The sequence below is a fragment of the Balaenoptera acutorostrata genome, chromosome 17 (genome assembly GCF_949987535.1).
Source record: "Balaenoptera acutorostrata chromosome 17, mBalAcu1.1, whole genome shotgun sequence".
Taxonomy (NCBI): domain Eukaryota; kingdom Metazoa; phylum Chordata; class Mammalia; order Artiodactyla; family Balaenopteridae; genus Balaenoptera; species Balaenoptera acutorostrata.
In genome coordinates, this window is record NC_080080.1 from 52,927,038 (window position 1) to 52,952,766 (window position 25,729).

Consider the following 25,729-nt stretch of genomic DNA (forward strand, 5'->3'; position numbering starts at 1 on the left):
ATATCACTTACATGTGAAATCTAAAAAAATGATACAAATGAGCTTATTTACAAAACAGAAACAGACTCACAGACTTTGAAAACAAATTTATGGTTACCAAAGGGGAAAGGTGTGGGGAAGGGATAAATTAGGAGTTTGGGATTAACATATTAAAACTACTATATATAAAATAGATAATCAACAAGGACCTACTGTATAGCACAGGGAACTCTACTCAATATTCTATAATAACCTAGATGGGAAAAGAACCTGTAAAAGAATGGATGTATGTATATGTATAAGTGAATCACTTTTCTGTACACCTGAAACTAATACAATATTGTAAATCATCTCTACTCCAATATAAAGTAAAAATAAAATTTAAAAAAAAACCTAAACAGGGAAGAGGGAAAGAATGTCCTGAGGAAAGGGGTACAATTTTAAATAGGGTGATCAGCAAAGGACTCACTGGCTGATACTGGAATGAAGACTTATAAGAAGTGAGGGAGCAAGGCTCACAAGTGACCAGGAAGTGTTCTTCAGGAAGGGGAACAGGAAGCAAGTGCAAAAGCCCTGAGCTAGGAGGATGCCAGGCATACTCAAATAAGAGCAAGAAAGCCCAGGTGGTTGCAGCAGAATGGCCAAGGCAAAGACTAGTAAGAAGTCTAGAAAAGAAGTGGGGTGGGGGGGAGGTCACACCATGAAGGCCATTGAACACTTAGGTTAGTGGATTGAAGGTACTGATGGAGAATGATCTGTTGGAGTTTTAGTACTAGAGGGAGTAAACTGGAAAAGTGGATTGTTACTGGAAAATGGAATACTTGAAATTGAGATTAGGGAGGGATTTGCAATCAATAATGATAAGGTCTAGTATATGCCCTTAGGAGTGAGGGCTGAGGTAAGGGGGAGAATAAAATTATTAGGATGAGGGACAGAGCATGGTCTAGTCTAAGGATATGATATTCAGAGCCGGTTGTTTTAAAGAGTAGGGAAAGCTTATCTGAAAGCAGAAAGGAGGACATAGGGGGACACTTAACCTGCTTCCAAGCCCAGTGGTGGATCAGGAAGAGAAAATAACCACTTTGAGAAGGCTGCAGAGGAAGTAAGGTTCTTCAAGAGAGTCAGGTTTTAATTAGAATAGAAACATGAAGGGATTGTTCAGAAAATGCACTGATATAAAGATTTTGCTAATGAATGACTCAGTTCCCAAGGGCAGAGTGAAAGTGTTTGGGGAGTTGGAGAGAAGTAGGGTGTGGTCAGAATATGGGTTGCACAGAGGAGCCATATGGAGATTAGAGTGAGGGAGATCATGACCGAGCTTCTTGTGAGGACAGGCAGGCTCCATCCTGGTGGTCCTGGGACTGTGGTGGGGGAGCAACGAATGCTGGAGGGCAGGGAGGGAGGAGCATCTTGCCAGAAGCAGTGTTCAGGGTCCCTTCTGTACTCTCGACCATAGATGACTGAAGGCATAAGGTATAGTCTCACTCTAAGCACAAAAGGCTGCCTCACCTTGCTCATTCCTTCTTTGTTTTAGCATCACATACTGCCTCCTTTTTCATATTAGATCATAAGCTCTTTAAGGTTAGTAAGAAATTTTACTCACTTTGGCTTCACCTGTTGATTACCAGTACTAAGCTATTCAATAAATATTTGTTCAAAAACAAGTAAATACTTTTTACTGGATGGAAGGCATGGCTGAAAAGACTATTTCATATTTAGTTAGTCTTCTCTCTGAGAACTCTCTAGAGCTCCCCAAGCCCTGACATTCTTGAGTCCAGTCCTAGAAGACCAAGTGCTGTTATTAAAACCTGGCACATTGTGAGTTTATGAAAAAACCAAAGATATTAGGGGTCTCCTTTCCCTATTGTAAGAAGTCACAATTCTGCTTGTAATATTTGCCTCACTGATCATTTCCTTTTAGAAAGAAGAGAATCAATAGCCAAGACAAAGTATAATTCTCCAAGGACAATACAATCTGCTGTGAGTAGTCTGGAGAAGTTGGCCGAACACAGCCATGCTTAGTGACAAATGACAAGGGTGATGGTCTTGCTACAAGCAAGGGTTTGGCAATCCTGCAGATCTGTGTCATCATTAGGTGTGAGCCAGCCTTGGAACCATTAAGGAATTGATGATATGGGGCTAAGAGGTGATTTGATGTGGAGGCAGGGTTGTGGCAGGAAAAGCCCAGCATTCAGAAACCGACCTAGAACCAGAACTTAGCAAGCGTGTAACCAAACAGCTGAGTCTCTGCCATAAGGTGACCACCACCAAATCCCTCATCAGGGTTTCACCAAGACAAAGCCATTTTGGCCACGCAACTTTGGCAACAGGGTCCCTCCTATCTGCCCTAAAATGTAAGGCCCTCCAGTTTTTCAGAAACACAACTCTGATCACATCAGTCCTTTGCCAAGTCCATTCAGTGGCATTCCATTACTTTTAGCCTAAGTATGAACTCCCTGTATGCCCCAGAGGCCCTCACAGGATGTAAAATCCACCCATCACTCCACCTCATCTCTCCACTCTTCTCTCACCACTTTCCCTCTCGTACTTTGTATTCCAGCAAACTTAAATTCTTTCCATTCCTGAAACATTCAACGCCATAGTTCATAAATGCTTTAAACTTTCTTTATCCAGTGAACTTTCAGGTCTTATCTTTCAGCACATCCTCAAGAAAGGTCTTATCTTTCAGCACATCCTCTAGCTCCTTGACAGCTAGATGGTTCAGGTCACCCCCCCTACAATATGTTATATCACACACTAATCTCATGTCTCTCAATTACTCATTTAATGTTTTCTCTCTCCTCCAATCCTTTATTTCTATGAAGGTGGCAACTTTGGCTGCCTAGGTCACCACTGTAACCCCAAGACCTTGCCCAATGACTGCAACATAATAGTAGCAACTTTTTAAAAAGTTAGGTGAATATACTGTCCTGCTTAACACAACTGATAAAATGTGAGCACCATAATTCTCCGGCCACTCTAGTTAAGCTGAGAACCTTTCCCTTGGTTCCTCTGCACCCTGAAAAGTATCTTGAATGCATTCAATATCTTTTAAGTGAATACATCCCATAAAATAATAACATCCCCCCAAACTGTTTAATTCAGTAAAATACGGAACACAGGCTGATTAAAATACTAACTTTATTTCTAACTTTTCAATGAACAACATTTAGAGAAAGAATAAAAATGAAAACAAGACACTATTGTCTCACACCACGAAATAATTTTATCCAAAGGAAATTCAGATGCAAGATACATTTAACATCAATTCATATATTAGTAACATACATTTATTATCAAGTATGAGATCCATAAAAGCACAAAATAGTCTCTTGAGATCTCAACCAAGCTTCTAGCTTACCTTATGTGTCACTTCCACGACTATCAATCACACACATAAAGAAACTAGGAGAAATTTACTGAAGATGACTTTCCAGAAAATTTACAAAATGAAAAAGGCAAAGTATGTCAAATAAGGCAGAGGCAGCAACACGGCCCTGAATTTACTCTGGAAAGGTTGCCTAAGGCACTACCAAAACGGATAGCTGTAAATCCCTGATCTGACTTTAAATTTTTATGATCTTAAAATTTTCAATTCTAAGCACAAGGTGACATGACCATGTTAATTGCTATTTTCTCAGCACAGGCAGATGTCAGAAATATTACATCTATCCATGGCACTGTCACCCTAATATATGTTTGTAATATATCTGTTTATAGGAAGTGTGAAAGTAAACTTGGTTATTTTTTCTTTAAATGCATTTTAAGAACTAATGGCACTTGCATGAATGGTGGCACAATAGAGAAAAGGACTATTTTAATATAAAACAATACTATATCAGCATGTGATGAGGTAAAATGTTGAAACTATAAGAATTTTATAAAATGATAATTTAGAAATTATAAATGCTTTTATTCGAAACTGAAAAAGGTATCAATTACTCTAATTTGCTGGAATCACAGCAAATTTGCATAATACAAAATTAATTTTCAAAAGGGAACAATTCTGGTTAAAATCAATATAAAATTATGAAGACCAAATCAATTTGACAGTGGTGACAGAAGTACTGTTATTTGGCCAATAAAAACAATGAATGCTCATGACCAGTGGTTCCAGGTGTCCTGTGCAGGTGACTCAGGTGCTGCCAGGATCTGGTTAAGGAGAGTGAGGAGGAGGTCCAGTGAGTGGGGCTGTGGACCCTGCCCCAGCTTCAAACAGAAAACCTCTACTTCTGTTTTACCATACATTGAGAACATATGTAAATCGTTTCTTTTAAAGGCTTCATGTGTTTAAAAAAAAAAAATTCTGAAAACCACTGTAACATATATATGCTGTTTCCAAGCACACAAAGAGAAATGAAATTAGGACATCTTAGACAACAAAGGCTCCGAACTATTGGAAGAATCATCAGTTTTTTTCTCCCCTAACTGATGTCAAGATGACTTGTCAACTAATGAAACATACTATAGAGCAACAGACTACTAGTTAGGTACCTTCAGGTTAACAACACATATCCAGAGGAGAGCTAGCTAAGTGGGAAATTGTTAACTGCTCACCTGGGCTAAGCAACCACTGTGGCGAGCAGATCCCCTCTCAGCCTGACCTTGGCAATGAGCAGTTTCTGAGAAGCCAAAAGCTGTTCGTGGCTGAGAGCTCACTTGCTTCAGACATTTCAGGGAACAAGAGACCTGAGCTGTGGTGCAAGTTTTCAGTAAGACTGATAGGCTTAGGGTGCATCCATTTACAGATCCATAATAAACACGTAATTCTCAATGTTAAATTGTTCAAGATGACTGGCCAATACACAGATATGCATAGTACTTGGCACACAGCTCCTCAATAAAACGTTACTGAATCTATTCTGAAAAGGTAATGTTTGCGAAGTATTATTTTCTAAAGGGTAAAAATCAGGAAAAAAATTCTACTAAAAAAAAAAGCATATAAAGTCCACTCTATCCTATGCAGCAGTTGGATCTTTTCTAAAGTTATAACAGGTTTTAGGCTTAATACAATACATTCTGGATTTATGAAATAGCACATTATTAAAATGTAAAATATGATTTTGATTAATAACCACTATCATGAGTTTAAAAAAATCAGACTAAAAATGTTGCTTAAAAAAAAAAGAGAGAATACCTAAATGAATCTACACAAATGTACAAATCAATATATGGGACCTTAACAAGGAAAGTATAAACACTGTCGTTTTTAATAAGCAAAGTCTTTCATTGATTAAAAGGAAGTAGAATTCTGAATTTCCCCTTATATGTTTCGTCCTTATAATTTTCCTGGATAAACCAGTCCTAACCATTTTAACAAACTCCAATTAAAATAATCTAATAATGTTGAATCTAGGGCTACCTATCATCAATGCAGATATAGAATCCTGAGTGTTACATACAATCAATGAAAAGGTCAAATCTGACCATGTTTATGGTATTCAATAATGAAAATGAAAGATCTAGGAAGGCAAATAAAAATGGCTTACTTACATGAGGTTCCTTTTACTTGTTGATTGTACAATTTTAAGAACTGAATATGTGCCTTCCCTTCTCATTCGGTACTTTTCATGAAGTCCTATGAGGATGCGTGCTGTTTTGAACTGTGCATGTCTAAATTGCAGCAAAATTCAGGCACAAGTAAAGGTAGTTTTATCCCATGGAATAGCACTAAGTATAGTTCTAGAAACAAATTCAATATCATCTAATTTAAGAAGCTCTTGTCATCAGGCATGGACATTGGCTTATAAAACATATATTGCCTAGAGCAAAGCACAGCAACCTGTAAATCGCATCATTCCAACAATTTTCCACTCTTTCTTATTTACAAACATTCAAAAACAGCATTTTCGTCATATGAAAGTAAACAATCACAAGAAGAAAATCCGCTTTTCTCACACCAGTTTCTAATCCAAATAGCCTCACTGCAATTACTGTAAATCACTAGCAATCACTGAATTGACTGGGCAAAGATTAAGTTAGCACTTTCCTCCAAAAAAAGTAAAAAAGAATGCTTTAAATAGACATAATCCATAGAGAACTAGGTTTGCATCATAAATGCTGGGGTTCGTGAGAAGCATGTAAAATGACAGATTCATGATTTGGGGTCAGAGAGAAATCCATTGCTCCACACATCACAAAAGACTTCTTTCTGCTCAGGCGACCAGAGCTCCTTTCATTTCGTAGCCGGGTTCTTGGGAGGAAGGAGTTTGTATGTGTTGAAGTAGCCTACCACCTGCTGGGGGATCTCCGCCAAGACACACTGAGCAAGCGCTTCTTTTGGAGCCTTGTGAAAAAATAAAATCAAAGCAATTTTATTAGCGACCAAATTTTTACTGGCATTTTGATAAAAGACTAGGAAAAAGCGGTTAGTTCCCAATTCCCAGCTTGTATCTTGTCTCAGGTACTGTCCATGAAACATGGAATTAACCAACGTTACTTAAGAATGCTTGAGTATGCTCACGAACATTTATCAAGTACTTTTTTGGTGCCTGCATTTTGGCATTTAATGATAATTTTTTTGCTCTTTAACTTTTAAAAGTGGGCCTTTCATTCACTTGGTATTAATCTTTTTAACTTTTTATTTTGAAATAATTACAGATTCATAGGAAGTTGCAAAAATAGTACAGAAAGGTCCCATGTACCCATCACCCAGTTTCCTCCAAAGATAACATATTATATAACTTTAGTACAATATCAAAACCAGGAAACCAACATTGGTATAGTTCACAGAACTTATTCAGATTTCACCAGTTTTACAAGCACTCATTTGTGTGTGTGTGTGTGTATGTGCGCACATGTGTAGTTCCATGTAATTTTATCATCTGGGTAGATCTGTGTAACTACCATCACAATCAAGATACAGAACTGTTTCATCATCACAAAGATCCCTAACATTACCACCTTTTTAATACACACCCACCTCATTCCCCACCCCCACCCCCACTCATACATTGGTTGGTGGGAATGTAAAATGACATAACTGTGCCAGAAAAGTTCGGCAGTTTCTTTAACAACTAAAATGCAACAACTATACAACCCAGCAACTGCACTTCAGGGTATTTATCCCAGAGAAATAAAAACTATGTTCACACAACAACCTGTACACGAATGTTTATAGCAGCCTTTGTATGTGATAGATGAGAACTGGAAACAATTGAAGATGTCCTTCACTGGGTGAATGGTTAAACAAACTGGTACACCCACACCATGGAATACTACTTAGCAACAAAAAGGAATACATTTAACAACTGGGAAGACTCTCAGAGAATAAAGCTGAGTGAAAAAAAGCCAGTGTCAAGGTTATATACTGTATGATTCCATTTATATAACATTGTTGAAATGACAAACATATAGAAATGGAGAACAGATTAGTGGTTGCCAGGGGTTAAGGAGGGAATGAAGGTGGGAAGGAAGTGGGTGTGGTTATAAAGGGGCTACATAAGGGAGCCTGCTATAATGGACCTTGACTGTATCAAAGTCAGTATCCTGGTTAGGATTCTGGACCTATAGTTTTACAAGATGTTACCATTAAACTGGGTAAAACAGTTTACTGCTTACAATTTTCATCAAATCAACTTCTAGTTTGGTAAATTCATCATATACTTGCATAGAGTTTTTCTGTTATTACACAGGTAAAGATAAAATATATTCTAAAACATTCACAACAACATCTTTTTAAACAATTTATCACATGGACTGCAAGAGGCACAAAAGTATACAACCTGAAAAAAACCTGCCAAATTTAATCAAGGCTCTTAAAATGGAAAATTCACACACTCTAACCCCAGACACCTACTCAACTACCTGGTTATGGACCGGCAAAGGTCTGTGTTCAAACACCTTAGAGTGCATGAAGAGTAGGGAGAAGTGGTACTCACGTTCTGGAACTGTCTGAAAGGCACAAACTGGACAATATCCCTGATGGCTACCTCGCCCGACGGGGAGCGGAGACTTCCGCCATCACCATCCAGAAACTCCATGGCACCAAAGTCAGCACCTCCAACTCCGACAATGATGATGGACATAGGCAGCTTGGCAGCGTTAACGATAGCTTGTCTGGTCTCATCAAGGTCTGTGATCACGCCATCAGTAATGATTAAGAGCACAAAATATTGCTGCCAAGAAAGACAATTATGTCCGCTGAGCCAGCCGAGCTCCCCAACAATAAAGGCAATGGTTAGACTCTAACAAATACCATGTGCTAACACATACATATGGAAACAAACAAAAAAAAAAATGGTTCTGATGAACCTAGGGGAAGGACAGGAATAAAGACACAGATGTAGAGAATGGACTTGAGGACACGGGGAGGGGAAAGGGTAAGCTGGGACGAAGTGAGAGAATAGCACTGACATATATACACTACCAAATGTAAAATAGATAGCTAGTGGGAAGCAGCTGCATGGCACAGGGAGATCAGCTCAGTGCTCTGTCACCACCTAGAGGAGTGGGATAAGGAGGGTGGGAGTGAGATGCAAGAGGGAGGGGATATGAGGATATACGTATGCATATAGCTGATTCATTTTGTTATACAGCAGAAACTAACACAACACTGTAAAGCAATTATACTCCAATAAAGATGTTAAAAAAAAAAAGCAATGGTTAATGACATCTCCAGCCTGATGAGTCATTTAGTCTCTTTCTTGCTCATTTTCCTTGTCAGTCTCTACCCAGGATACCATCTATATGAAATATTCTAAGATTCTCTGATGACAAGGAAATTAACTGATACAAAAACTGTAGTTTCATTAAAAGTGCAACAGACCACAAAAGAGGGCTGGCATAAATACACAGAAGCAAGACACCTACATGTCAGAGATTAAACTTTCAGTTAGCACTGAAACATTTTGATTTAACTCAAGTACTGAATATGTCAAAGTACCTATCAAGGGAGCAAGTGGCAACTCCGTTCTTAAAATATCAAATACGGAGGAAGTAGAATCGTTCATCAAAGTAAAACATACTTTTTTAAAAATGGATATGGTTCAAGGTGGGGAAATCTTTCTCTCAATCCCATCATCTCTGATAAATCATTTTAGAGAGTGGTAAAATGTTACATAAAGTTGTACTCCATCCTCTGGGCCATTTAAGTCTAAAATGGAAATAAGATTTATAATAGTAGCTATCATGTGCTGAGTGTTTGCTCTGACTCAGGCACTGTGCACTTTATATGAATTATCTTCTCTCACTCTTTCAACAACTGCCTGAGGTACTTATCCCTTATTTCTGAGGATACTGAAGCTGAGTGGGGTTTGGTATCCAAGGTCCAACAGGTAATGACTCTCTAATTCAAACTTCTTTAGTACGGTAAGTAATTTTGCAACAGCTACTGAAGTGGTAGGTCCCCTGAAGCCTAAACTTGCTAAGGCTACTTCAAAAATATTTTTTTTGGGAACCTACCTGAGAAAATTATTTCAAAAGACAGAGAAAAAACTTACAAGTATACAGGTTGTTTTGTTGTTGTCTTGTTCTTAATGATCACTAATTTAATAACAGATGTTACTCCCAAACCAAGGATGACATATCATTGCTTCATGCCCTGTCTTTGTATCTCAGCAGACCAAATAAACAGAAAAATGGCTATGGGAACAACAACCAATCCACATTCTCCCTGCCCCCTGGCGACAGGGCACTTACAGAAGCTGTCTGTTGTTGTGTGGCTGCAGCAGCAAACCTGGCCACATGATTTATGATTGGAGAAAAATTAGTTGGTCCATAGAGTTTTATCTGAGGAAGGCAGGTCCGATATGCCTCTATAATGCCTTGAATTCCTAGACAAAAAAAGCAGGATTAAAAATTCTCAAGCAGAATTTAATTGTTTACTATTCACCATACTGGCTAATTTATATACCAACATACAGTGCTTTAAACAGTCAAAAGTTCTATATTCAGGAGTTCTCTAAGGTATATAGTATTACAAAACTCCATAGCTGTGCTCTATCACAAAAAAACCCTATAAACTTTACTCTCCCCCAGTAGAAGGCATTTGTTTTCACCTCAGCCAAATTATTCATTAGTCTAAAGTAGGGTTGTTATATTGCTTAATTTTGGTATGTTTTGGGTATAAGACTCTGATGGAAAAAGAACCATACAAAAGATGCTGCAGCATACAACTGATGACAAGGTAAGAAAAAGTAAATGATAAAATGGAAAAACTTTTGCATATATGACCAGAGGTTCTACAAAAATATCATATAAGGTTAAGCATGGTATAGTAGACTATATTAATTGCAAATATTCACTTCCAGGTTATTTATCACATTTTGCTGCAGAAACACTAAAGCATTTATTTATGGGGTGCATCTTAGGCCTGCTGGGTATTATGTAATGGAAGACTGGGCAGGCCCATTTGACTAGCTTTGTCCAGTGCATATGAATGGATATGACATCCATGTCTAAGCAGATGTTTTAAAAATCACGGCCTGTTTTTGCCAGCTCTCTTGCTTTTTCCCTCTGCCATGGGAACAGCATATCCCAGACAGCCTGAGACCCAGAATGAGTAGAAACAGAGCAACGCAGCAGTCTAGCCAAGCATCAAGTGATTTGCAAAGTGAGCGAGAAATAAATTATTGTCATTACAAGTTACTGAGATTTAGAGACTGTTGATTACAATAGCACAACTTATCAAAAGTTGAATGGCATTCCTGATTAAAGCACTGCTGATGAATCTGCCCCTAATACACAACAGAGTGTCTGGGATGTAGGTAAGAGACTAGAAATCCTAGAAATTCCCAACAGTGCTTTGCTAAGATTAACAAGAAAATCTTAAAAGACTTTTAATGTAAACCAAAACAGGTCTCTTGCTTACCAAATGTCCAGCAGGACATAGATCAATAAGGAGGAAAAGCATATACTTGGTTTAAAAGCTTCACAAGACCAAGTCTCTCCACTTGCCAATAAACTCCTCTTAGGCACTTTGAGTTTAGGAATAAGTGGTCTTATGAACAACCTTTGAGACTGTAACTAATTCATACGTAGAGGTGATTTTACATGCATAAGGTGAGGCTGGAACTAGAGGTTAGTCGGTCCAGAAGTTACAAAAATAATATTAACATAGGCCAGCAGCAGGATCTTACTGTAATGATATATGCTATAGAAAAATTGAACCCATAACCACAGCAATAGTAATATTTTCTTCCATTTCTATCATCTAGCTTGCTTTTCAATCTGAAGATATACAAAACTGTTAATTAAATTTCTTCATAAACATCAATTGCCTTCCATTCTTCAACTAAAACTAAATTATGCTAAAATCTTTCCACTGCATCAAAGGAACAAGTTAGACATGTTCTTTCTGGGCAGCTAAGGTCGATGATTAATTAGGAAAAGGGGATTAAACTTCCTTGTCTTAAAATAAGGTGGTATTTTTTCTGTGTAGTATTTCCTCTGTCTAACATCAAATTGATTATTTTTTCCAGACTAAACCAAAAGCAGAAAAGCTGTGGCAGCTTTGGGTGGCAGCCCAAAGATGGGCTCATGTTACTCACAGAGTAAATGAACTTCTAAAATGAATTATCCCATGGTATGTTATCCATATTTTCTTGCAATAAATAAAATCTAATTACAACAAATTCCAAAAATTGTTCCAATTTCATCATAAGCATGAAGCACATTTCTTGAAAAGAAAAATATTCCCAGTTTCATATGCCTAGGGATACAAAAGGTCACAACCAGCCACTGAAAGTGCATTAAAGAACACTGAATTAGTACAAGAAAAGAGTTTCAGAAAAAAGGAGAAAATCCTAATGCAAACTACTCCCAACAAAATGGTCATGCTCTTCTACTTTATGAATATTATTTAGGAAGGGAAGGAAAGAACACTCTCCCCTGTTTTATAGTTGTTAAAAGGACCCTTTGCAGAAAATTAGCTTATTGTCTACAATTTTATGTCCCTACCTCTTTTCCTCTTCCAAACTGTTCAGTCTTACATAATTTTGTGGGAGATTTGGCATTTTAGGTTGATTGCTCAATGTGGCAAAAAGGAAGAGGCACTGGAATATTTGAGGGATAAACAGAAAAGTGAAATGAAAGAAATGCCTGTCCCTGTTTTCCACACAAAGGAAAGCCACTCTTGGAGCTTAGTTCTGTGTTTCTTTAGCCCACCCCATCTCCTTACAGAACCCTGTGTAACAAGTAATTTGATGCTAGACACTTTTTCTTCAAAGAGAGTTAACTGCTAATCTGAGAAAAGCATCTGTATACTGAATGACCTGTTTCCATTGAAGGTTTATTTTAAAATCAACTTATATGTGAAAATAATATGCATATTCTTATGGATCTACCCTCAAGATTGAGAATCTTTTGTTCTAGTAAAACTGTTAAGGTAGAAGAATTTAGCCTGCAATCTTCATCATCATCATAGTGATTTGCATTATCATCATTACCATACTAACCACCAACTTGGTGTAAAATTCTACTACTTTACATGATAGAAAATTCAATATGTCACAAAAAGAAACCCAGAGAGGAAATCTGAGTAACTTTTTTCAGTTTAAAAATTCATGTTTATTTTTAACTTACCATTACAGTTGGGATTGGATGGATTAAAGTTTATTGGAAATTCATGAGAAACCTGTCAAAAGATGAAAGAAGGACTGATGAGGCTTGCTTTGCTTTGCTAGGAGGCAAAGCTTCGAAATGAGAGTTCCTCTTACCTGCCACTGAGGTGGGATCTGAGCTCCAAAACCAAAAGCTGGAAACATCTTATCACTGAAAAGAAAATTTGAAAAAAGCAAAAGGTCATTTTTATCTTTATTCATAACAAAACCAATATGAGCTTATTTTCTAAAAATTTGAAATCTTAGAAAAATATAAAAATAAAACAAAGATTAGAACCAATGTTAATATTTGGCAACTCTCATTCTAAATATTTTTCTGTGCACTGAATGAGAAAAATTTCCCTCTCTCTATACTTATTAAAATGGACTTTATATTAACATTTTATAACATACTCTTTATACACTGTTTATCATTTAACTAAATAAATATATAAATAAATCCATAAAGTTTTAAAAAGCACAAGTTTTTTCATTTGTTTACAAAAACACTCATTTGGCAGCAAAACCTGACCTCAACTGACATGAAGTTATTTATAGCCTTTATTTATGTCGCTTAATATGAATATTCATACATTTGGCCACAGAAACATGGTACAAATGCCAAACATTGTAAAACTCTCACATTTCTGCAGCAAAGTGTATGAATATTTGGCCCAAGCGTTTAGAGACAATTATGGACCAGAATATATAACATCATGTGAATGGCTGTTAAGTATTCCACTGTATAGATATTCTCCCCCAACTGACAGACATCCTATGTCTTGCCATTATAAAACATTGTAATGATTACACTAATTTTTCTACTAGGGATATTGTTTTTTATATTAATTCTTAATGGTTCTTTTTGCATTGAGGATAGAACCTATATCTTATATGTCACGATATTTTTCCCGGTCGATAGTCTGTCTTTAAATTTGTTTAAAATATCTTCCCTTTTTTAGTTATTAATATTAATAAATGTGAACACATAAAAATTCTTTCATGATTTTTGCCTTCTCTGTCTTGCTTAAAGGCTGTCCTCACTGCAAGATTATAAACAATTCACATATATTTTTTCCTAGAACTTCCAAGCTTTGTTTTTGATGTTAAGCTTGAAATTCATCTGGAGTAGGATATGAAGCAGAAACTGCTACTCTACACCAGTATCCATTCTCTTCCTTGTTAATTATGGATCCCCTGGGCTACTGGCAACCACACTAGCTGTACTCTAGCTTCCCTGGGCTGGCAGTGGTTAGGTGGCCGGAGGTGTGAGTAGAGGGATTTGTCAGCCACTTCTCAATCACACTCTAAAAGGGAAAGCACGTGCATTCTCAGTTCCTTGGTCCTCTTCCCACTGGCTAGAGAGCATGAGAATCACAGCAGCTGCCTCGGACCCAGGGTGGAAGCTATAAGCGGCAGAACTGCCCTCTCAGTCCTGAACTACTTACCTCTAGAGATGCAACATGAAAGAGACATAAACCTCTATTTTGTCAAAACCACTTTGTTCTGGGGTAGCCATTTCAGCAATTTTGTCTATAGTCTATACAGAATAGTATCCTAACATACACAGGCATGAGTCAGGGATCCAAATCCAGTTCCTGTCCAGTTTGACAGCTGTTACATCCCCTTTCCCCCAAAATGCCATCTCTATCATACACTAAATTCACATACACTTTTGGGTCTATTTCAAGACTGCTTACTTGTTTTTACTGGTCATGTACTAGTTCCGTACTCAATTAATATATGATACTGTATATATGAAACTTATATGTTATAAACCACTAAAAAATTAAATTAAATTAAATTATATATATATATAGCTTTAAAATAAGTTTTAGTACCTGCTAGAACAAATTCCCCTTCATTCTTTTTCCCTGAAAAACTTCTTGACTATTCTGATTCATTTTAACCCTCTAGAAAATTTTAAGAATCATTTTGTCAGGGTTCCACTGCAATTCTGATTAAAACTGACTAATATAGGGAGAAATGTTATATTTTACTTCATTGTGACATCTGCCTATCTAGAATCGTGGTATATCTTTCCATTTAAACAAGTTTCCTTCTTTGTCCCTCAGTACAATTCTGTACTTCTTCCTCACTAAAGATCCTAGACCTTTTACTAAATTCATTCTCATTTTTTATTGCATTATGAATTGTGATCTTTTATCCACTATAATTTCTTCATTTGGTTTTTGCTGGTTAGTGAAAAATTGTTGATTTTTTATTTTATGTTGTATCTGACCACCTTTTAAACTTTCACACTTTCTAATATTTTTCACTTGATTCTCTCAGGTTTGAATTCATTCCTCATAGGTTTGGTAGAATTTATGTATGAAGGTTGTCTTGGCCGGTGCCTTCGTGAGGAGAGGCTCTTTGACCAGCCACTCCATTCCTTCCACAGTTCCTGGTCTATACAGGTTCTCTGCTTCTTTGAGTCAAATTTGGTAATTTACAGCTTTCTAAAAAAAATCATCCTTTAACCTAGATTTTTCAATGAAATAGCATACGCTTTTACAGAACATTAACATAATTTTTAATTTTTTTCTGAATTTATGCTTATAATCTCTGTCTCATAATTAATATTCTACTTGTTTTCTCTTTTTCTTGGGGGGGACAGTGTTGCCAAAGGTTTGCCTAAGTTTTGCTGAACTTGCAAAGAATCATCTCTTCATTTAATTTATTAATTTGGTGACTTTCCAAGTCATTATTTTGTGTGTTTGGAGGAAGCACAGCACAGCAGAGTTGTGAGGGCCTGTCTCTGGAGCCAGACAGCCCAGGTTCAGTCCTGTCTCTGCCAGTTACCAGCTGAGTGACCCTGGACAAGTTACTTTATCACCTATGCCTCAGTTTTCTCACCTGTAAAATGAAGATGATAACTGCACTTATCTCACAACTAAGTATGAGGATTTGATGAATATCATATAGAAAGGATTTAAAATTTTCTCTGACACATAATAGCTAACATGTATATGGAATCTCCTACTATTGCTATATCTATATTTTTCTTCCTATTCTTTAATTTTATTTTGTTGAAAAGCTAGTTCATTTTATATTCAATTCTTGTTTAAAAATAAAACACATAAAGCCAGAAATTTTCCTCTATAAAGACAGGACCATGTACAGTCGCCTCATTACCCTTTATTTCTAGAGCATCTGTTATTACACTTTGATTTCCTCTTTGATCTAAGAACTACTTAAGAGTTTTTAAAATTTCCATGTGGTAAACTTTTTTTAACCTTTTGTTTTACCTTCCAGGAAGCAGTCTGAGAAAGTAACCCTGTAAATTTTCTACTTTTTATCTAAGTCCCATTACAACTGTGTTACTTCGAAATTTTTATTATATTTCTAGCTATTTTCAATTGAAATATTTTGACAGTCTGTTACTAAACATGTCCACCATTATATTTTTCATTTTGGATTATATAACAAAGTGTCCTATAAAGTAATTTTTAAATTATATTTAATGAATTTTGTCTTAAATTCTATTAGGCTGATACTGAAACTGCTACCCCTGCTTTAGACTTGTTTGCATTTGCCTGAAAATTTCATCTCTTTAAATGTCATAACAAATTAATGAAAAGCTCCATCAAATATGTAAGGGTTTTTAATCATAAAATAATAGTGAAAATTTTTACTGTGCCCTAACAGATTGAGAACAAAAAATTAATAATGTGGATTTTTTTTCCTGTTGTTTACTAAACCTTCAAGAGGACCTATTTAAATCTAGTCAAAATCTATCCATTGAGAATCTATTCAAAATATTTTACAGCAATTATGTCAAGTTATCCTTCAACACTTGTTGAAAATCACCATTAAGAAAATAATTTGACAATGACTGCCAAGGAAATAGACATGCTAAGAAATAGCATCTATGAGTGTTTACAAAATGTGTCTTCTGGACTTCAATTACACAGATAACTTATCCCAAATGAGTAAACCCCAAGGAAACCAGATCAAAGAAACAAAAGCCTTGCCAGCTTCAGTCAGCTGTTAAAGAAGCAAGCTATATATAATACATTATAACTAATCACAGCCAGAGATTAGAGGTCAAAGGTAAACACTAAGACTGTCACAAAGGAAAAAATAGAAAAGATAAGACAAGAGAAATTTTAGGGAGAAAGCTATTCCTCCCCAGCACCCTTATCCCATCAACTACATCAGAGAACCACCAGACGATACAAAAACTGCCCTTTCTGGGGAGTTATGTGTTGGAGTCATACTCACGCATCATAATCTTGAATGACCAGTCCCACAGACCAGATTGCAGTCAAATACTCATTAACACCATTGGGGCTGATGTAATGAAGGGAGTCGGGAGACCTTGGATCACCATTGGAGCCAGTGAAGTCCACTCCCACCTGCCAAATAACAATTGCAGCCCTTACTGAGATGAAGGCAGGGACACCCTTGCTTGATGTCCAGGAAAACACAAACATCAAATTTTGAGACAGAAATATTCATCCCAGAGCCTGCCACTGCCATTTCCTAACAAATGCCTGAGCCTATGGGTATTTCCAGAGACAAACAATTAAAGCCGCAGCATGAAGCAACCTGCTACCCCTATTTTTCTAGATGTCTTAAATCATGGATTATTACATCCATGGCTTTAGGCATAGGGCTTGTTTTTTTTGTATGTTTGTTTGATTACTGCTTTTTATTATTTAAATTACTGCAGGATACTCACTGATTTGTGCATATCTGCTTTCTTGCAGGAGAAAATATTTAACAAGCCCAAAAGCTTCAGGGTGAATCTAGACAAACTCTCTGAGGAGACCATACACAACAGATTGTATAAATTTCATCACAAAGTCAATTTGGCAGTGAAAGAAAGAACACTGCAAAATGGAGGGGAAAAAAAATCACATGTTACAGCCCTATTTTGAAAAATTCAGTGTGTTACTCACAGTAAAATTCAGTTGACATCCTCCCATGATATAGTCAAGGAATGTACATTCCACTGTAATCTAAAAACAAATAGTAAACTTAAAATTAAAACTCTCCTACTATATAAGAAAAGCAAAGAGCTCTCTGGCATATATTTTTAACCATCTATAAATTGAACAGCATATGATACAAACATATGGAAAACACCCCTGCATTTGAATTTAAGGCACCCTGCCCCTACGTGTCATGAATCTGTAAGATTTTACTTCAAGATAATTATAGCAATGTGAAGATTAGAATATTAATGGCCAAAGATGAAATACACTTACTGTAAGTTTTAAGAAACTAGTAATGAGTCTAATATGTTGAGAGCTTTAATAAGTATAATAAGCAAGATTAAAAACAAAAACAAAAGCTCCCACTTATTTATAAGAAATCTCTTGGATTTTTTTCCCTTCACTCATAACATCTCATCTTGAAATAATGACCAGGATAGATGCACTAAGTCAAGCCATTTCCACTAATGTGATGGAAAAATGCCAATGGTGCCTTATATTTCCTAAGATAATGAAAAACTTTGATATTCTTTGTCCTTTGCTAAAAAGTTGTCAAACCTTGGAAGCAAAGTTACTTGGAAGATTTCTCTACTATTTCCTGTTCTCTTCTTTTGCCTAAAGGTGCCCAATTGCTCATGTAATTTTCAACTGTCCAAACAAACTGTTCATTTAGAAGAACTCGAAATGTGATCTCATTACACTGTAAGTGGTCAAGAGAAACTGACCTCACACTGTTTCACACTGATAACACCTGAATTCTTGTAGCTTTTCTTCTTTTGCCTCTTTTTTTCATTTATGCATTCAAATTCAACCTGTAGGAAGAAAAGACAAAAATGTTCATTATTACTAGTGATATAAGAAATGCCAATGTAAATTTAAATGAATGACTTTTTCCTCTTGGAATCAAACCACCTACTGATGTAGGTCTGTTACAAAACACAACTCTGAAACAACTGCATACTATGTCATATATATGAAATATTTATCAGTGATATTTCCAAAAAGCACTTCTAAAATTGTGTACCTTTTAAAATAGTTCCTAAGTATAAATTTTGCCTCTGTAGATCATTTCCTTACAAATGCTCCAAGTAATAACCTTTTTTCTTTATAATAAAGGAAATAAAACATTACTTCTAGCTGTTACCCACACAAAGTACAAAAATACACTGCTTAGAAAAGAAAAAAAACCAACCATCAGAAAACAGAAATATATGAAGCCCAACTCTATGGTAAAATATGCAGCAAAGATCATCTCTTTCCACTGGGAATATGTATAGAAGTAGATCTAGTATCTTACATCTTCTCAGTATCGTTTCTTCCCCCAAACAGATCATCTTCCTTTCCACCTCCTATCCACTTATCCCTCTGTAAGGCTTGGCTAAAGTCATCCTCCTCTATAACATCAACTCCTGTTCTAGTCTTTTCTGATCTCCATCTATCTCATTAAACTTCTACAACCACATAAAATTTAGTTACATACTTGGTATTGTTGTCAATTATTTCATTTCATTAATTTTTTTCCATAGCTAGGGTATAATCACTTCCAAGTTATACCTTCAAATTCTCACTGCCTTGCCTAATAATAAGAGATACTCAATGAATACTGGATAAGTCACCTCTTCTGGTTAACAGAAAACAACTTATATACTTTGGACAGAGGCATTACTAATTTTCGAAGAATCAAACATTTAAAAATACTTTTGATACAATGATACAAAACAAAATGATGTTAAAAAAATTCCTTGATAGTTCAGGATCTTGCCAGAGTCTCAGCCTTTATCATACATATTAATTATTGAATATTAGAGATGCAGAAATGCCCTAAACAGAATTGTTATTGGTAAAAAGCTGTATTACTTCACCTCATTTATTCACATTTTTACAGTGTCTACCCAAGTGGCAGGCACTGTTCTAGGCACAGAGAACACAGAGTTGATAAGACAAAGTCCTGCCTTTGAAGAACAAGAGTGGGTAAACCTTGTCACTACAGCAATATTAAAAGCTTCATTCTGTCATGCGGGAGGGAAAGATCAAGTTAGCTGGACTTAGGAGAACTTTACATGCCCCATAAAGTATTATACAGTTAGCTGTTGGTTCATTATCTTCTAAAAACAGGTCACTGACTGGTTCTGGAAAATAACAACAAACTGAAACCAGTGAAACAACAATCCAGATCACTCTTCATTTTTAGTTCTTTTAGGTAGCTTGCTTTATTTTAAATGTTCAGATTTTCATTATTTTCCATTATTTCTGCCTTTAAAAATAAAAAAAAAAATCTTTAAATAGAATATTTACAGCTGAATTTTGCTGTTGTTTTAATTCAAACTGTTAACCCAACTCAATCTCTGCATTTAAATCACTGAGTGTGATTTGAAAGCCTTCCTTACTTCACACAAGCACTTCTGTTATTTCTAGTATCTGGGCTTTGTGACCAGGGTGTAGGGACAGGACTAGAGATCTCTACATGACCTACTGAAAATTCTAGTCCCACTACGTTTGTTCAAAACTCATTTCTCCCAATTATTTAAATCAAACAACTAATAAGGTTTATTTATTCATTTAGTATTAAAGTTTTTATCTAAAACTATCAGTATCCTCTTTTGCGTCACCTCACTTACATGACTTCGTAAAAAAGACCTTCCCACCTGACCATAATCTCTTACCTTTTAAACCTCATGTTTAGATTTTCAGAAGCAAATGCTGTATACAGGAGCATTATTCAGGTCTCTAAGCAGGTAATAAACATTTCATATTATTCTAAGTAAGCTATAAAGAGAATTAACAACTTATCTTATTCAAACTAGAAAGATAAATAAGAGGGAAAGAACACTCTGGAATAGTTTTTAGGCACTTTGCCTTACAGACAGAAAAGTTTCAAGAAACAATCTTAGAAATGTGTGGGGATGATAACTAATAAACTGAAAGTAGTTAAGGTAGACAAATGATCCTAACAAAATTAGTACCATTAGATGGCAGCTTAATATTACATAATTTGAAATAGCGTAACTATGCTTTTATCCTTCCCTTGGGCGAGGACAAGTCAGAGAGGAAAGCCACAGGCAGAATGTAAAAGCCAATTTGTAAAATGTCCAAAAGAAGAATAAATGAACCCAATTCAAGTCCAGGTATTTGTCTAGTGTAGATATTAATTATTGTGACCAGTGAAATGCCAAGATCTTTAAAACAAAGGATTTTCAATCAAACCATATAAATTGTCTGAAGACAAAGGAAACCAAACCTCTAAACATAAATGAAAACTCATCCCAAGTAAGAATTTTGGATCATGCAACTACTAAACAAATAAAATCCACAGACTTCAGAGCATTACATAATATAGAGTAAAAGCATGGAAAACTATTTTCTATGCCAAGAGAAAAAAATGAATAAATACAGGGCCAAACTATAAGGTATATGCAAATGACAAGGATGCAACTTACAGGTGAATTTCTGGAGGCTTCTTTCAGTTTTGTCATGGTGGTTTGAAATGTTCCAATGAGATCATGGGACCCATCATTGTCATAATCATAACACTCTACCTAGAAGTAAGTATAATAAAAATATATAAAAATCAATATAATTTTGTTAAAAAGTATTGGCTGCAATAAATGGGACTTACCAAGAAGTGTACTTTTAATTAAAATTAGTGAAAATGTTTAACATACAGTCCTACTTGGAGAAGTAGGAACTAACTTCCTAGAGGAACAATACTGAAACACTTTCAAACACTCGCTATTCTTGGAATGGGGTTCTAGGACACATCACAGGCAGATGAAAAACACAAATACTGTTCAAATTCCACATTAAGCAGTTTCCGGTTCCTGTACATGCCTTTACAAGTGCTGATAAAATCAAAATGGAATTAGACCTTCTTTCTCATCTGCTTTTTACCTTGTTATCATTTTACAATGGCTAAAAGCCACTATCTATCTGGAGGAAGAAAGGAAGTCAGTATCCTAGGCAGCTAAAAATTGTATAATTAAATTCTAGATGATTAGTAACTATGGAAAACATATTTCATTAGCTGCAATTTGGTGAGGTTAGGCTTCTATTAGGAGTTAGATATGATGAAGTCAGATTTGCATTATGCTGAGGATCACAACTCTCACAATGAAAAGGAAAATTCCAGGAAGACTGTTTTTAATCCACTGAGGAAGTATCTATACTGGGTCATAACTATTTTATTTCCATGTAAGACAGGAATCTTGGCTATGGCTCTCATTAAAGGCTCGCTCTTTCTTGAAGCAGACAGAAGAGAGCTGAGGGTATTTGATTTCCATGTAGTTTTGCACCAGGTTGACAGATGTAGCCAGAGTAAATATTCACAAGAATACTTGAATATTCATTGCAATGAGAAAATAAGGTGGTGTGAACTCTTAGCAAACAGAGGTGTTCACTGTGATCATAAATAACCGATGTTTTTATAGTGCTTTGTAATTTCAAACATTTCTTTCTGCAAACATTTATTGCATGCATTGCACACACTGTCTACTGAGGCTTGTCAGGTAGCAGAAGAATTAAATAGTCTTAGAAGATGACATATCTTGTGTGGTAACCAACTAAGTAAATCTGTACCAAGGAAACTTTTGAATCCTTCTAGAGCCTATGATTTAAAATAAAAGCCTGTAACTGAGAAGCAATTTGCATCTACCCTATGCCAATCTTCCATCCTGCTATAATCCTTTACAAAGTTATATTAATCACCAAGCTAAAATGCTCAGGATTTATATATATTCACCTAGCAAAGTGATTTATTTTCTTCTCAGTTCTCTAAGAGGTGAATTGAGTGTTTATCATAACAGGAAGTCTTTCACCCCTTATATTTTCATTATTATTCAGGAAGACTAAGAATCAAACAATCAATAAATAAAAACAAACAAGGTCTAGAACTGCAATTTTGAGCAACAGTAAGGGTTTTTATTTGTTCCCAGCACTTCAGTCACTGACCAATTCTGACCTGCTAACTCTTGCCCTACATATCCGATACTCAATTTTTAAACCAAAAGCCCTTTATCTGACAGAAAAGAAAATTAATGACCTTAATAATTTTTTCTAGAGGAACTAAAATTAAGAAAAAGTCAAAACAATCTTAATATTTTAATAATTTCATTTTTAAGAGTCTTTTTTTTTATTATGGAAAACAGAATGTTACATTTTAGACTTGCACTCAGGAAACTCCAATTTATACCTAAGACAACAAGATCAAGCTTTGATAAGGCCAAGTTTTTATTCAAACAAAGCTTATGGAGGAGCTAAAACTATTCATGTTTAGACTGTCCGAAACTTCAGGGAGTGTAAAAACATTTTTAAAATGTAATTCCCAATAACTCACTACAATAAATATATAAGAAAAGTTCACAGTTGCCTCATTAAAGGCAAATGTTTGATGCTAAAGGAAAATGTGACATTTATAATGCTGGCATATGTTCAGATACAGCTTGAGGTAAATGATGTAATGATTTGTGTCATTTAATTTCTCTTCTCAAGAATTTAAAAACTAGTAATATTGGCTGTTTTAAACAACACCATCAGCAGTGTTTGTGAAACTGAAATGTATGCATATATACATATGTACATATGTATACATGTAAAAGAATGCACACATCACACAATACTACATTCACTAAGGCATTCCCCGTTTAGGCATGCATGATTATTTTTCTTATTTGCACGATTTTATGAAAATAATAATACATGCTAGAGTGATAACACTGGCACGTTCATACTGCAGCAAAGAAACTGATGATTCTGACTCTATTCTCTGCTCTATAACTCTTTACTACAACTCTAACCAATTTCCAAACACCAAGAGAATCACTGATGTACGACTTTCTGATATTGCAAAGAAATATAGAACTAAAGAAATAAAGACAGTGATGGTGTGGCAAACCAAGTTGTATATAGTTAAAACAAATGGAGAAACTTTTAAGAATTGGAAGACATTCATCAGAGAAAGCTCAGAAAATCAATATACTTACTATAACAAAATAGCCCTGTAAGCATGCCACTGTGCATTAAAAAAAAAAGTTTAAAAAAACATTGTTTCATTGTAAACATGTTATTACAATCAATCAAATAGTTATGGTTTAGGCATCTTTTTTCCCCAGCCTTTCTTGCTTCTCAGATCTAATGAAGCTTCAACTTACTATTTTTAATGTGAAAAGCAAAAGTTCTAGATTTAATATAACAGTAAAAAGTAATTTGTAAAGCTACTTTTCTATTATTTACTTTGTACCTAGACATTCACTGCTATTTGAAATATCACACAAATCACACTCATTGATTTTTAAAGTTCTCTGCAAACTGAGGACAAAATTTATGGATCTAAGAAATGAAGTAGTTTTCAATAATAACAGCACCTCTACTGTGTTTAAGAGTGTATAAAACTTTTCACTTTCATTAATTTAATCCTTACGTTATTTTGTTATGGAGACGTTATTTTCTCTACTATATAAGTAAAGAAGTTAGATAACCTGCCCAAGATCCCTTAGCTGGTTAAGGGCCTAAGTCAAGTCTTGGACTACGGTTTGATTCTATGTCCTTTGCTTGTTCCAGGCCATCACCTTTCCTGCTTTCACCATACTAATTATCAAAACAAAAACAAACAAACAAAAAACCCAAATAAACAAAAAACTCACCTCAGTTTGCTGACTTCTGAACATAAGAAAAGGGTTCTATCTGGAATCTTATGTAAAGAAGTGACTCTAGTATAAAAGTGTCTTAAAAATAATGTATCTATTTTGATAAACGGCTATAAGTGAAAACATTAAAAAAAATTCTTAGCTATCTGCTTCTGCTCCCTGTTCCCACTCTGCTTTCCTCTAAAAACTCTACAACTAAAGCCATCCAAATGTTTTAATAAATTTTATCTTACTCTGAAAAAAATCAGTGACAGAAAATGTCACCACTATTCTGCTCTGTGCTAAGGGCAGGAGGAAGCTCTGGGTTCTCAGTTAAAGTAACATCTGTTTTTATCTGCAAAGGACACACCAAAGGCAAAGAGTGTAGTTAAAGGTTCCTATTCACAGAGCAGAGGAATCTTATTAAAAGGAAGACTTAAATTAAATATTTTATTTAAAAAAATAAAAATCACAATGTTTGATTAAGCAACAGGTCAACAGATCACTCAAAATGTCTGCTCCTTCAAACTGACTACTTACCAGAAACATTTCTATTTTATTATTCATAATGTAAATAAAATTCAAACATTTCTTTCTTTAAATACTATCTAATGAATTAATTTATAAAAGCAGTGAGTGTGTGTATATATATAATATATGTATAATTTCAAATTACCTTAATAGTTTTATCCATATCTCCATAGCACAGGGAGTTAAGAGAGATTTTAAAAGGCCTCCAAACAGGATTCAAGTTGTTTTTAATAACCTATAAAAAAAAAAAGATTTAAAGACAAGTTAGAAAAATATTCCATTCATTAATGCTTTGTTCTTGCCTTTCTTAGAGTTCCACCACTCTCATCATTCATCCTTCACCTCTTCACCCACCCAACTTTGTCAATGAAAACCTAGCTAGGATAATATTATATACCTGTTATATGAAAAATGTGATAGATTGTCTAATTGTGATACATTGTGAGAAAGAACAAAACTGGGAAATATATCCACCCTTTATAAGGTGTACTTAAAAATTAGAGAAGATTATTGGTTTTGTTGGAAACCAGAGTTTTCACAGCAGGACATAAGATTCAAATATGGAATAAGAAAGGTTGAGAAAGAACCTTTCTATGTTGGTTGTGAATTGGAAAAATAGTCTAAATTCATAATTTAAAATTTTAAAAATATGTATATATATAAACATATATACACAAATATACATATTTCTCAGTTGTGTCCATTGAAAAGGTCTAAAAACAACGACATCCCAGTAGAATGCGTACTCATATACCCTACTGTCCAAATACTACTACCCTCTTAAAGGAATAGGGTTCCATAAGAGAAATAGCTCATTCCAGACTTGGGATAGGTTAAGTACACATTGAATTAAGAACATAATTTCACATAAAATAAGAGACTGCTTAAAGACTAATGGAGTCATGTTAAAAGAACCCAAGAACCATTTGAAGGAGCTCTTCCTGGTCAAATTTGGATTAATATGAGCAGCAAAATTCATGACAGTAATGGATTATAAACACAGTGAATATACTATAACAATCCATGAGTCTATAATGATACTAAAAATAAAAAGTGAGAGGGATAAGAGTATCTGCAACCCCCAATATAAGTGATTCAGGTATGGATCATCAATGGATGCGAA

General features: G+C 35.3%; 1 protein-coding gene across 3 annotated transcripts in view; it reads right to left on the reverse strand.

Annotated features, from left to right (window-relative positions):
- Positions 1-3,103: 3,103 nt before the first annotated feature.
- CPNE3 (copine 3) overlaps positions 3,104-25,729 on the reverse strand; it is a 44,743-nt gene continuing 22,117 nt past the window's right edge. For all 3 annotated transcript variants that reach the window (XM_057532035.1, XM_007176106.2, XM_007176105.3), the window contains 10 exons: positions 24,752-24,841; positions 20,896-20,994; positions 18,184-18,270; positions 17,423-17,482; positions 16,743-16,876; positions 12,636-12,690; positions 12,502-12,553; positions 9,619-9,752; positions 7,860-8,096; positions 3,104-6,265 (listed from right to left, as the gene is read on the reverse strand). In XM_057532035.1, the coding sequence (XP_057388018.1) occupies positions 6,155-6,265; positions 7,860-8,096; positions 9,619-9,752; positions 12,502-12,553; positions 12,636-12,690; positions 16,743-16,876; positions 17,423-17,482; positions 18,184-18,270; positions 20,896-20,994; positions 24,752-24,841 (1,059 nt within the window). In that variant the 3' untranslated portion in view covers positions 3,104-6,154. The remainder of the gene's footprint in view (positions 6,266-7,859; positions 8,097-9,618; positions 9,753-12,501; positions 12,554-12,635; positions 12,691-16,742; positions 16,877-17,422; positions 17,483-18,183; positions 18,271-20,895; positions 20,995-24,751; positions 24,842-25,729) is intronic.